Source organism: Pelecanus crispus, chromosome 1 (genome assembly GCF_030463565.1).
Source record: "Pelecanus crispus isolate bPelCri1 chromosome 1, bPelCri1.pri, whole genome shotgun sequence".
Taxonomy (NCBI): Eukaryota; Metazoa; Chordata; class Aves; order Pelecaniformes; family Pelecanidae; genus Pelecanus; species Pelecanus crispus.
This window is the reverse complement of record NC_134643.1, coordinates 70,345,326-70,358,846: the sequence shown is the minus strand read 5'-3', so window position 1 is coordinate 70,358,846 and position 13,521 is coordinate 70,345,326. Positions and strand designations below refer to the sequence as shown.

The following is a 13,521-nucleotide window of genomic DNA, read 5'->3' as shown; positions in this document are numbered from 1 at the left end:
ATGCTTTATAGCAAAAGACTTAATGAACTCAGTCTGCTTATCTTGCCAAAAAGAAGACTGAGAAATTATTTGATCAGAGTATAAAGTACCTTCACAGGGAGAGATGCTGGTTACTGAAGGTTTGTTTTTTTAATCTAGGGGAGAGAAGCATAACAAAAACCTGTGACAGGAAACCAAACAGATTCAAATGAGATATTAAGCATGAATGCTAACAGTGAGCATGAATAGTTATTGTAGTAAGGTACCAAGGGAAAAGGGGGTTTTTCATCTCTTGAATGTTTTTTAAATCAAAGGTAGATGCCTTTCTGGAAGATTCGCCTTAGCTACATGTAAACACTCACTGTTGGACTTTTTACAGGATAACTTCTCTATTTTCTGTTTCATAAGCTAAACAGATTGAGCTCTTTAAGCCTTTCACAGCAAGGCCATTTTCTGCCACTCTCAAATAATGTTTGTCGTTCTTTTCCGCACGCTTTCCAAGTAGCGTGCAATACGCAGAAGGTCAGACTGGATGATCTAAAGTCCCTTCTGGCCTTTATACTCTCTGAATCTCTGCCTCTGTGAAGTCATTAATGTTTGCAAGCTCCCAGAGAGCTGCCAAAGGCAAGCACTATAGAAATGCAAAGCATTGTTGTTACTCTGGATATTTCCCTTGGGCTTTATGCAGAGCTGGTTGAATATCTCAGTGTATCGTCTGTGCATATTTCCTCAAATGAAATACCTGCATTTGTCACTCGTTCAGCGCCCTTTACGAGTTGATTTTCTGCAGCTGTTCTAACAAACAAGTTTATTCCCAAGTTAGGACACAGAAAAAGCAAATGTGAAGGGCCAAATCTCAACTTGGGGCCCCGAGCAAATTGCGGCATGTTGTTGTCCCAGTCCAGAAGCTCCATGTGAGGCAGAGTTATTCTTAGCATCACGCTTTGCTTTCTCCTTGGCTCCAGGTGCCCTGCACATGGCCTCTGCCTGGCTGCAGCACAGTGCCACTGTGGGAAGGGGAGCTCTCGCCCCTGTTGGTTGCTGCTCCCCCACCCTCTAAAGGAAGAAAAGCTGTGAGGATGCTGCCCTGTCCCCAGATTTCCAGGGCTGCTACTGGCGTGGAGAGCTCCCCAAAATTACACAGGAAATCTTTATTTACTTTCACTCCATTCTGTAACCATACTCATCAGGGAATACTTATTCCTTTGTCTGTATTGCACAATATTCTCAGAGGGAAGGTTTTTTGGTCCTCAGAAATCCCATGCTAGGACTTGCACTTATCTAATCAGAGGATAGAAGGTGACCCTCTGACCTGTGCTTCCAATCAGTGCTAGCAAATGCTGTTCCAGCCGGCACAGCAAGCTGCTGATGAACAAGATACTGAGGAGGAATTCTATTTTATATATTTTACATGTATTATATATACATATACATAATTACATGTTTATATATATGGCATTATATGTGTGCTTGAGTAGTTATGTATGCAGGGCAAATACATTTGCCAAATGAAAGATAATCAAATTGCAGAAAATCACAGCCTGCTCCCAGATAATTCATGAACTGAAAAAGCCTAGAGTCATCGGATGAGTCTCTTGGCTTTGCTTTTTTTCTGCTCTGCATTTCTGGTATTATATGAACTGCTTAGTAGTATCTGTGTGCGCTCCTCTACCTACATGTCAAAATTAGATTAAACTATGTGTCATAGACACTATACTGTTAAACAATAACGGCAATTCTCTTGTGGCACATACCTTTTCAGCAGAACAGATGCCTCAGCTGTTATCGGATTAAGAGTATGTGAGTTCTGCTCCCAGTTTCTCTCTGAAGATCAGACTGAGTATAACAGGGTGGCTGAGTATAACAGTGTGAATACGGTGGCACAAGGATTTGCTTGTGGCAGGGTTTAACATCTTTTGTGGTTCTACATGCATCAGGATGAGCTTTTTCTCACAGGAGGAGCATGTGATGAATTGTGTATGCTTAGCACTGAAAGTGGAGGAGTGGGGAATTTAAACTTCTTAGCTGTGTGTGATAGACCTAGCCAGTGAACAGCTGGTGGAGAGACTCTTTTAGCTCTAGGGGTGACAGCTTGTGTTCTTGGGGGTACAATAGGATTAGATAGCAATTTCCATTCGTTTCGAAATAACCTTGCTCAGGAGGGTCAGGAATCTGGAGATGTAGGAACCCATAGCTCACTATTTGTTACTGTAAGTTTTATTGAACATTATGCTCTAATTAAAAAAAAAAAAAAAAAAAAAGCTTTTGGAATCAAATTTGACCTGAATATAACTCCATTGGCTTCTGCGTTCTTACACTAGGGATTAATTTGGCCCTTTCTACTTTTATGTAATGAGCTGATTGCCACAATATCTTATCCTCGTTACACAATCGCCCTTGTCTGGCTGTGTCCCTGGAGCACTGTGTGTGTGTGTGTGTTTTTCTAGATCTAGGGTCTCACCTTGACTGACTGTGTATTTAGTCCTACAGCCTCACCCCGACTACAGGTACATGCTTGCCTAGGACTTACACTGATATAGTGTATGTGTGAGTATATATGTGCATGTTCATTCCAAGTCCAAACACTATGTACAGACAAGCATACGCATATGTGGGAATTCAGGGGCTTTTTCATTTGGCTGGCTGTATCCCTGCAGTGTTTGCTTTTGCAGGGGGTAGGGGAGAGAGGGAAAGTTACTATCAGAGATCTCATTTAAACAAGAAGGAGCATAGGAAAATACATTCTTTATTATTCTTCTGTAACAACAAGCCAGAAATATAATATACCTTTAAAAATTTTCTGTCTCATGCCAAAGAAACCTCCATTCAGTCATTTTAGAAAATCTTGTTGCTCTCCCTCAAACAGTAACGAAAAGAAAAAGAAATTACAAGTGCCATCTGTTCCCTGCAAGAAATGTGCCTGCCTGTACCACAAGTGGGTGTGTGGGGAAGGGGAGCGGAGAGAGCAGAAGGGGTGTTTCTGGTGGCCCGGCCAGCCCCTCCATCGCCCTGGCACGTGTCGGACCTGCCTGCCCCAGAAGACCATTTCCTGGGGGCAGGCACCTGCATGTGGCATTGGTACACCTGCCTGCAGCAAAGGGTGCGTTCAGAGGGATGCCCCCAAGCCTAGCCATGCCTGCAGGGAGAACGGGAGCCCCTGTCCCCACACACCAGAGGAACCCATTGCCTGGGCACAGAAGGAGCACTGGGTCTTGTTCTGTACCCAGCATCCCACAGGAGAGCTTTGTTTCTGACCACGCTGGGTACCATGTTCCCTAGAGTGCCCGTGGGCAGTGTAGCAGCTCAGTCACACTAGGGCAGCCTGTTTTCCAGGTGTGCTAGGGAACAGAGTAAGAGCCTGTTTGCAAACAGTGGTATAAAGAGGGCATTTCCCAGTGAACCCTGTTACTCTGCTCTGCATGAAAGAGGACAGGTCCTTGTCCTTCCAAGCACAGTATTTGCTTTCCAGTGGGACTCCCCAAAGCAGCCAGCCTTCATGTTTCTCAGCAACTCTTTTCTCCCCTTTCCTGTCTTCTCCTTTCCTGGGTGGGTTTCTAAACATAGCAGTCCCTTGTCTAGGGTTGAGATGAATCCAGACTTTCTGCCTTATAAAGGAAAACAAAAAGGAAAAGATGGGCAAGGTCGTCATCAGCCCCACAACACAAGATATAGAAAATATTATTAGCAACAAAGAAAAATTGGTCAGGGCAGGAGGAGGTCACAGGGAAGGTGCAGGAAAAGGAGGATTTCACCCCTCCAGACCCTGCATTGTCCCCTGCCTCCCTCCCATTCATTTTACCTCTAGTCTATCCCCTTAAAAACAATGTGTCTCTCACTCTCTTGCTCACTCTCACACACACACACGCACACACATACACACACACACATATATAGATCCCATTTGTTTTGTGCAATATTTCACCATTATTTGATGCAAGTAAAATATAGATCTTTAAATATACCACTCTGACTCAAGTCCCATTTCAAGTATGATTGTGGAGTCCAGTATGGTAAAGGGAGAAGTTCCCCTGAGAGGGAGGTTGGGGAGAGGTTTGGATCCAGGAGGCAGAGTCTATCTCTGGCTTGCTGGGAATGTGGAGCAGGAGTAACACGCATACGGAGTCTGCAGTGCACCAGTTCTGCCCTTCGGAGTGGGCTATGGTTGCAGCAGATGGGATGGTTGGAGTGGCTATACAGTGCATGGGCAAAGAGTCCTTCCTCCTCACATCTTGCCAGCCCCCCTCCTCCTCCTCCTCTTCCACACAGGCGGTGTGCTGGGAGTGGGGGTACAATGTGTGCACACACTTGTGGGTGGACTGCTTCTTCCAGTCCTTCTTCCAGGGAAGCCTGGTCATCTGCTTCCTGAACATCCTCCTCCACATGTCCCTGCATCAAAGAGAAGTCATGCTAAAACAGTCCAAAGCATCCTGTCTCTTTGCCTCTGGTGGCCCTGGGTAGGCCAGGAGGGACTTTGCCACTCCAGGCTTTGATTAAGACTTGGCATTGTGTGCCCATGGGTCAGTACAAACACCTGTCTGGGACCAGAAGGGGGTGAGGAGCTAGTGTGTATCGCTTTCACAGGGATCCCGCAGCAGCGAGCAGGAGGGCTGCGAGACATCCGAAGCCATCGGGATCCAGCTGGAACAGGGGGAAGAGGTGATGTGCCCCGGCAGAGTCCACTTGCAGTGCGTGCTGGGCTCTGAACACAGGTTGCTAGCGAAACACCCTGCAAAGCTGGGCTGGCTGCCAGCTTGTTTCCTGATGGCAGGGATCACACCATCCACAGGCACTGCGGATGCACGACCTTCAGTGTCATCTTCCTCGCCCAGGAATACCCACTGAGACGGGTTAGAGCAGGTTACCATGGCAATGTGCGCTCTCCCCTGGAGACAGCATTTTATCCCACTTCCAGTGATACAAAATGAGTCCTTATGTTGAGTTCCTTTCATTTTTTTTTCCCCTCGCACTTTTTTTTTTCTTTCCTGTCAGGTTGGAAAGAGCTAAGACTAATAGGAGGCACTGCAGTCTGAGGGCTTTAAAATCTGGTTGGGGGAAGTCACCCACCCTACATGACAGTGGCAGTGTGCGCAGTTGTGTGTGTGGGCACACTCATGTGCAGCTGTGGATGGCAGCAAACTCAGCAGTGATGGCGAGGGGAGTGTGTGTGGGCTGTGCAGGGTACAGTGTTGGCCCCTTCCTGGGCTCTCCCACCTGTGCCACACTGTGGTTCAGGTTTCAGCCTTCACCTCAAGACCCTCCAGAATTGTGCCGCCTCTCTTCAGTCACCCCAGCTGCATAATGCTACTCCATACACCATGCTTGCCTTTCTGCCAGACACACCACCTCTTGGGTTGTGTGTCGTCTTCTCCCGCCACCTTCCCCTAGGCTTACACTACTCCTCAGCGTGGCTTACAATACCAAGGCTGGTAAGCCACCTCCTCCTCTAGTCTTTCCTGATGACCCGCTTCTGCTCTGCCAATCAAACATTTCCAAATGGAGGCTTCATATCCTTACCCTCTCAATTTATCATAGAAAGCATAAAGTAGATAACAAGAACACACCTTATTTTTTCATGCTGTGTACTTATTTCCACAGACTCATGCTGCAACCTTAATAACTTTGCCTCTCTCCATCCTCTCTTGCCCATTTCCACTGGCTCTGCACTATGGCTGAGATGTTTTTGTTAGCTCCTCAGTGGCAGGGTGCATGTATTTTGTCTGAAGCAGAAGGTGCTGTGCATTGTTATGATGAGAGTAAGGTAAAGTGGCTGAATGTATTCATGGCTGCAGGCAAAGGGCAGATCAGCATGGGCACATGTGGCTCTGCATGCACAGGTGGGGTTCCTGGATGTCTGGAGTTGGGGCTGGCTGTGTGTGTGTGTTGGGATCAGAATGAGTCAGTAAGCATGTGTGTGTACAGGAGGACGGCTCTGTATCTGTGCGCCAATAATGAATGACGTGTGTGTCAGCTTGCAGATTTGGCCTTGTCCAGGCGCAAAAAGAGGGACGCTGTGCTCCCTGTCAGCATGTTAGAGCGATACAGGTATCTTTCCACCTTTAAAAGTGAGAAGGGAGATCTCCCCCGACTGTTGTCATCCCCTTAGGGACCTTCCCTCCCTTCTGATGTGCTCTTGGCAGCACTGACTTGTAGGGTGGGCAGCAACTTACTGTCACGCAACAGCAGTGACCCTAACAGCAAGGCATGGACACGTCTGGTGTCCTGCTCCTCACGCAAGCTTTCACAGAGCTGCTCTCTCCGTTTGCAGAGAGCTCTTGACAGGATACAGGACAACTCAGGACTGAAGCTGAGAGGATGACACAGGTTCCCAGAAGGTGCCAGCTGCCTCCACAGCAGGCATGCGAGGGAAGCTCTGTGCAAGGGCATGAGGCACAGCAAGCACTCGAGGTCTGACTCTACTTTATTTGTCTGGGAGGGCCCAAGGGTCAAAGGGCACAAAACGGGCCTGGGGCAGAGGAACAGAAATTGAGCCAGGTGCCCTGACCCCCCAGAAGCATGTTGCACTACTTGGGTGAGTGGAGCAATAGCACAGTCTGTCTGTCTGTCTGTCTGGGAAGATGTATTTTGGGAGGACCCCATGCTTGACTGCTCTCAGGTACCTTTGTTCATTGCTGTCCCTTCCTTCCTAGAAGAATTTCATGCCACAGAAGAGATTTGTTTTTGCTCTTCATGTTCACCTTCCGTGTCACCCATGAGCGGCTGCCTCTTCTTCAGCTCCCGGTGGTACTTGGCCATAAGGGAGGCATAGATGCAACCATAAGCAGCTGCCACCACCATCATGATGCAAACAATGCCGCAAACCACCCCTGCAATGATCACAGTGCCAATAGCCCGGCGCACGCTCACAGGCCTATATCGCTGTTTTTGAGGGCATCCCACACTGGGCTCCACTTCTGTTTCTGGGCCCGATTTAGATTTGGAAGGAGTTGGGCTTCCTTTAGTGCAGGGTGGGCCAGTATTGTCCAGCACTGTAGAGCTGTTCTCATCATCCAGCTGGGAGCAGTAGTTAAACATCTCCATGGGCACCATTCGCATATCCTTCCCTTTCAGCTCCTTGGGCAGGGTACATGCCAGCTGGTCGATTTTCCCACCTGTCCCAATAGAAATAATAGGAGTGAACAACAGCTTCATCCTGATACAGTGATAGCAGAGCTAGATCCTCAGGTGGGGTAAGTTCCTATGACTCCATTCACACTTGCTAAGGATTTGCCCTACAGAAGTCAGGCATAGCAGCATTATGGTTATTAAGTGGGGAACTGCTTTATTATAGCAGTGGGGCTATAAAATCCAGTCCCTCATGAGTGAATGCATTGCTGAGTAGAGAGAGTATTCAGAGAGCTTCTCCCATCCCCAAAAGGCAGCCATGGTCTAGTGCCGGATGTTTCTAGAGTTCAAGGGTGACACTGAAGTCAGGAGGTGCTCCAGACCCCCATGTCCTGCCAGATCCATAGTGCCTGTCAAAGGGAGGGAGTGCACCTTCATGCACCGGGCAGAAGCACACGTGACAGCCTTTAAAATTATTCTTTTGCCTAACTTGGAGACATTTTGCTTGCCTTAGCCCTCCACAGCTGGAACAGCTTCAACCATGGCAGCTGTTTGGGATGCTTCTGCCTGGGTTGGATTTGACAGTAGAGCTCATGGTGCATGGTATCTGCATAGACATCTTTCAGGCCAGGACATGAAAGCCCTCTGAAACTGTCTATTAAGTCAGCCTCATACTGTTTAGTGAGTTATGTGTCAGTAGAACCATTTTAGAAAAGGAAAAATTAAAGCAAAAAGATAGGACCAGGCTGTATCTTCTCAAAATAACAACAGACGCACAGTCCCATCTTCTAACAACTAATCCATCCCCCTCTGTGAAAATAGTGACAGATGTTGAAACAAATGCTTGAGTGAGTTTGGGCAATTTCTTTGGAAGGGGAAAAAAAGGCAAAATTAACTCCGTGTGCTTTCCATAGACTCTGTGATATGAGAGTCAAGAAAGAAAACAAACCAAAAGAAAAAAGAAAGAGGAAAACAGCACTTGTATGCTTGTTTGCTTCTGCTCACACAAACGCATGTTTCAGACTGCAGTGTAGCCATAGGCATAGATAATCTCTTTGCAGCATGGCTATGATCAGCAGGAATATGACAGCTGACTGTTGCTGTCTGCATGATTTAAGACCCTTTCCTACTCATTGTCACCAGCAACAGAAGATCAGGCCTTCAATCATGATTCCTGTAAAATGTGCCATCTTTCTTTGAGTCGCAGCTCCTGAAAGCATGTCATCCCATTGGCATTCATGCTAAGTGATATGTACCTTTCCAGCCTTCTGTATTTTGAGGAAAAGCTAGAAATACAAACTTGTCAAAAACTGCTTGTTTTGAAATGATGATTTTATAGCCAGTCTGACTTGGGGCCTGGGTTGTTGAGCTTTAGTTTGGGTTTGCCAATATTAATTGCAGTATTTTCCTAAGTGGCACTGTTTCCTATGGTTCTTTTGTTGAAAGCAAACCTGATGCTTTACAGCCAAATCTGGCTTTTACTTCTCCCAGCTTAAGGAAGAGAATGGGATGGTTACTTTCAAGCATGAAAAGCATTTCTTCTCTTTAGGCAGAAAGGGCGAGGGAAAGTCATAATCCTAAAATTTTGGTGTTATTTGAGGAAAGTTCTTTCCTCTCAAAAAAAAAAAAAGATCTTTCAGATTAGAAACAAAATAAGGAAATAGGAGATCTGGGGCTGCAGAGGACATCTCAGCCTGGCAGTGTTGCTATATGAAGGTGCAGTGGCACTAAACTGTCTTTTAGCATTGTAGCATGGTCCTCATGCTCCTTGGCTAAGATCTGGCATTTGGGTCAGCCCGATCTGCCAGATGTATCTGCCCATGCTTCTTTCCTGCCTGCCTTTGTCTGCTTTCCTGTGGAAAACCAGTGCTTCCGCGCTTGCTGCGCTTGCTTCCGCTGCGCAAGCACCTACCTCGGTAGGAGAACCACTCCATCCAGTGCTTGAAGTCTCGGAGGTTGCAGTCGCATTCCCAGGGGTTATCCCCAACTTGGAGTTGCTGCAGGCTGGTTAGCGGCTCGAAGGTCACCCTGTCCAGGCTCTGCAGGCGATTGGACCTGAGAGAGAGGGAGCGGAGAGCAGGCAGGTCATCAAAGATGCCTGAGGGTATCTGTGCCAGGCCGTTGATGGAGAGATCCAGCTGGCGCAGCAAGGCCGTGTGTTGTAGCAGGTCCTTGTCCAAGGCCCGGATGCTGTTGTTCCTCAGCTGAAGCTCTGTGAGGTTCCCCAGGTCGCTGAAGATATTCTGAGGGAGCTGGTCCAAGAAGTTGTTGGATAGATCCAGCCTCTGTAGGGCAGAGAGGTTGGAAAACACTGCTCCTGGCAGGATGCTGAGTTTGTTGTTGAGAAAGAGGAAGGTCCTGGTGTTTGTGGGGATGTCTGAGGGGATGGAAGAGAGGCCCAAGCCACTACAGTCCACTTCCAGGTTGCCACTGTTGCACTTGCAGGAGGAAGGGCAAGCAAAGAAGGACTCGGCAGCACATAGCGACAGCCAACAGCCAAGCACTGGTAGGTGAAAAGCAGGGGAGAGAAAGTGTATGTGTTAGAGCAGTGCTTTCCCATCCTCACCCATCACCACCTTGAGCACAGCTACGGCTACAATATGACCCTCAAGTGGGGCTCTTCACCGCAATGCCCTGCAGTGTAATGAGCTTCCTCACAGATACATCCCTTCACTGCTCCCTGCAGCATGACTTTCCTCTTACCTTTTTTTTCATGAGCAAGCAAGTAAATATCCTTCCAGTTTCACAAGGAAGTAAGAACAGTGCATCCCAGAGGACTTTGCTGCCAGATAGTAGAGCACTGGAACCTGTCAGAGGAGAATGGAGCAGAGCGCGGTGGGACGTGTCACTTCTGATAAAGGACAGCTCTTTCTAAACAGTCAGGGTTGAGAGAGAAGGGACTGGTACATCTTTGAGAAGCTCTTTTTTTCCAGAAATAGACATGTTAATGAAAGTCTTTTGAGAAAAGTGAAAACAAAACAACCTACATCTCAGTTGTGCTCCTACAGTTTGAATCCTGATCTTTGTGATAGATCAGACTCAGGTCTAAGTTAGCTTCTGAATCAGGGTGTCATATGCTCTCCATATCCACAGTGTGTTGTGTAGGCCTTGTGGCAAGAGACTTTTTAATGAATTAGACTACCTTACAAAAGGTTGATCAAGAAAGCTATTAAAAAGCAGCAAGGAGACCCTAAACCACTGGACACCTGGTACTTGCCATGGCTCCCAAAATAGTTTCTGAATCCCACAGCAATACCCCCACAAGCATCTCCTCTGACCATAATTGCCCATAGCAATGGAGATGAGGAAAAAAATTGCAGGTTGGTAGCTGAAGAAAGGTGTGCTAGGAAGAGGGTTAACACACGCACCCCTTTCTCCTGTGGTGTCTCAAAGATAAGGTTGGACAATCCACAAACAAGCGTTTTAGGAGCTGTTGTGGATCACCATTCCAGACATGGGTCCAGATCCTGTGAGTGATGTCAAGGCAGTAGTTGCCAACCCTCCCTGGGAGACAGTGGCTTTTAAAACTCTCATTTCTGTGACAAAGAAGCATCAGCAACAGGAAAGCAAGCTTTGTGCCTCCCGTCATTAAAGGAGTGGGAGGTATGTTTAAGCAGACTGTGTAAAACATTTGCATCCTTCATCTTAATTCCTTTCGTGGAATTGAGAATAATTTCTTCAATGTGGGAAGCAAATTCTGCTCCCTTGCTGTAAAGTGACAAGTTTGAGCATTTGACTAAAACTGAAGCAGGTTTGTCTCTATGTCATGCCCTGTCCTCTCCATTTCTCACTTTTCTTCAGAGAAGGCAGTCGCTTGGAGTCGGTAGAATGTTTTTAGGGGTGAATGGCAGTTAAAGTGGATGCGTTTATTGTGTTGCCATTCTTTCTTGGCCTGGAAATCAGATTCTTCTGTCCTGTTTTTTTCCGAAGAACCAACAAGCAGGTGTTTTGTTTCTTAACCCCAAGGGAATTGTGAAAGGACTGTCACAGGAGAGAGAGCTGGGGAGACCTGTGCTGTGGAGAAGCTCTGCCTGGAACAGCTCTGCAGTCAGCCATGCTCTTCCTCTCTTCCTTCACAGCACTCTCTCTAGAGTTTAGTCTGCCTCATAGCCCATTTTTTCATATTGACTTGGTTTCTGTCAGTGATGCTGCCTTCATACTCAAATCCTGTCATCCTGTGTCAGGTCTTTTTGTGTTCCCAGCAATCTTTGTGAGAACTGGCAGATTTTTGGACTGGTAGCCTAAGGAGACTCCATAGGTTGGATCCTAAGCTATATGACTTTACTAAGGACCAAGGGATAAGTGTTCAGAGAGAGTGTCTCTGCTCTTTTTTATTTCATCCATCTTTCACAGTTCCTTCAAGGATTTTTTTCTGTCATACATTTGAGATCTCAGGTGCACATCAGCCCAGGCCATGCCAAACTGTGCACTCTTTTAATGATAATTATGGATCCTTATGGTGAAATACAAGAGAAATCTTTACCCTGAGTACATCTGTGGTTTCTTGTCATAAAAATGTTGGGGTCAACAGCCGCAATTGCCTTGAAAGCAGATCATAGCCTGTGGATTGGTGCAGTGCAGGTACTGGCTGGCTGGCTGATACTTAATTCCGTTCAGAATACGTCACGCTCTTGTTGTAGGGAGAGAATTAAAAGAATGGGAGCTAGAGTGGGGAAGGGAGAGAGCCGTGAGTCACTCAAGTGACCCTGTCTTTTCCTGGATGCTTAACAAAAGTACAGTATTAATAATAGATTGACAGCTGTGATGATGAGATAACACTTAGCTGCTTTGTACACCAAGAAAGGCGAGAGCAGACCGTGTGTAATGCTATACAGGTGGCATACTATTCAGGGCTTATCTCTCAAAATACCTACCCGCCACCGGCCCCGACTGGGCAGCTGTGGGGTTCCACCAGTATGTATGCTGGCAGTGGCTGGTAGGAACAAAGTCTCAGGCAGCTGGCTGTGGTTATGTTCAGGAACTGGATTTATGACAAGTTTCTGCAGCCGTGTAGGATGTGCCAAAAATGTCTTGTTGTTACCCATATATTGCTTTGTGCTCTTGGAAATATTTTACTAAAATCATAAGAGAGGAGAAGATCTGATTTCATTTTTAGTCCCTGCAAGAGATGCCTCCACTTGGATGTGAGCTGAGACCAAGGAATTCATCACACTTGTTAGGATGCAGCTTTACGGGGAATAGAGGCAGGGAAGCAATAGAAAGAGCTTGAAGCTGTGTTCCAGCCCTACAGAAGAAGGAGTAGTATGTGTTTTTGTGTTAGGTGAAGATTAAGTTACTTTGTGGGGTATTTGGTGACTCTAGTAGGTGGCAGAAAGCTGATCCAGGAGTATCAGATTAAGTCAAGACTCAGTAGCATTCATTGTAAATAATTTATACAGCAGTCTAGTCTGCGAGGATGGATTACAAAGATGCCTGTTTTCTGGAGAAGGAAATCATTTCCTCAGCTTCTTACAGTGGTATCCCCACATTTGATCAAGAGGTCAGGAGCAAGGGAAACCACAGACCCACTTGGCTGCCTGGGAATGCAGTTGTGATGGACACTCTCCAAGTGTTCCTTTTCCTCTGCTGCAGTCCCCAGATGCTTTTCTGAAGGTAAATTCCCTGAAGCCCCACATCGCCCTAGCAGTCTCTGCTCTGCACTCAGGGATACTGTAGCAGACACCCCGGCCCACTGGGAAGATGCACAGGCTGAACTTTTACAACTCAATTTAAAAGAGATCTTCTTTATTGACTCGATTTTCACTGCATGTGGCAGTGCCCAGTAGGAGAATTCTGCATTCACATCCTGCATTCCCTTCTAAAATCTGTTATGACTTCTTCTGCCATGAAGATGTGGGAGCCTTGCTCACCAGCCTACATATAAACCCCTACCACAGAGAGGAGTCTGCATCTTACAGGATGCCAATGTGAGAAATGTTTGGAGTGGACCTTTGTGAGGTGGTATCTGTCTCACTGTTTCTCACCTGCCAGGCCCACTGGAATTCAGAAGCAATCATCACTCACTGTCCCACTTTAAAGCCATCTTCAGCTTTAGAGTCTCACTCTCCCTCCCAGCTAGCCTGGCCTCTAAAGGAATCAGGAATTAGTTCAAACATCTCCATTCTTAGCTGTCCCTCTCCCCTATTCTTAACCCTGATGTGACCTATTTTCTTTCCACTCCCTTGACAGACAGGATCATCATACTTAGTACCTGAGTAGGCATTACTTACGACAAGCCTCTTGCCACCTCATGAGGAACCTGCTCCTCCACCGGTGGCCAGCAGTTGTAGGCAGCATTGTTGTCTTCTCCAGCGTGGCTTCACATCCACCAGCCAGCCTGGCACACCGCCCCAAAAGGAGGAGGAATGACCTTGTAGCCTGCCTGCCAGGTCCTGGAGGGGGAGAGCAGAGCAGAGTGGGTGGGATTCGGTTCCCTGGGTGCAGGACACAAGGCTGGTCTCAGTGTTGTCCTTTCCCCTC

The 13,521-nt window shown here is 47.0% G+C and overlaps 2 protein-coding genes across 2 annotated transcripts in view; one reads left to right on the top strand and one right to left on the bottom strand.

Moving 5' to 3' along the window:
- CACNA2D4 (calcium voltage-gated channel auxiliary subunit alpha2delta 4) overlaps positions 1–13,521 on the top strand; it is a 144,108-nt gene that overhangs the window by 85,434 nt on the left and 45,153 nt on the right. The window lies entirely within an intron of this gene.
- Positions 6,634–13,338, bottom strand: LRTM2 (leucine rich repeat transmembrane protein 2). The gene is made up of 3 exons (XM_009477596.2): positions 13,272–13,338; positions 8,954–9,544; positions 6,634–7,088 (listed from the first exon to the last, which is right to left on the bottom strand). The coding sequence occupies exons 1-3, from the start codon at positions 13,336–13,338 to the stop codon at positions 6,634–6,636; spliced, it is 1,113 nt and encodes a 370-aa protein (XP_009475871.1).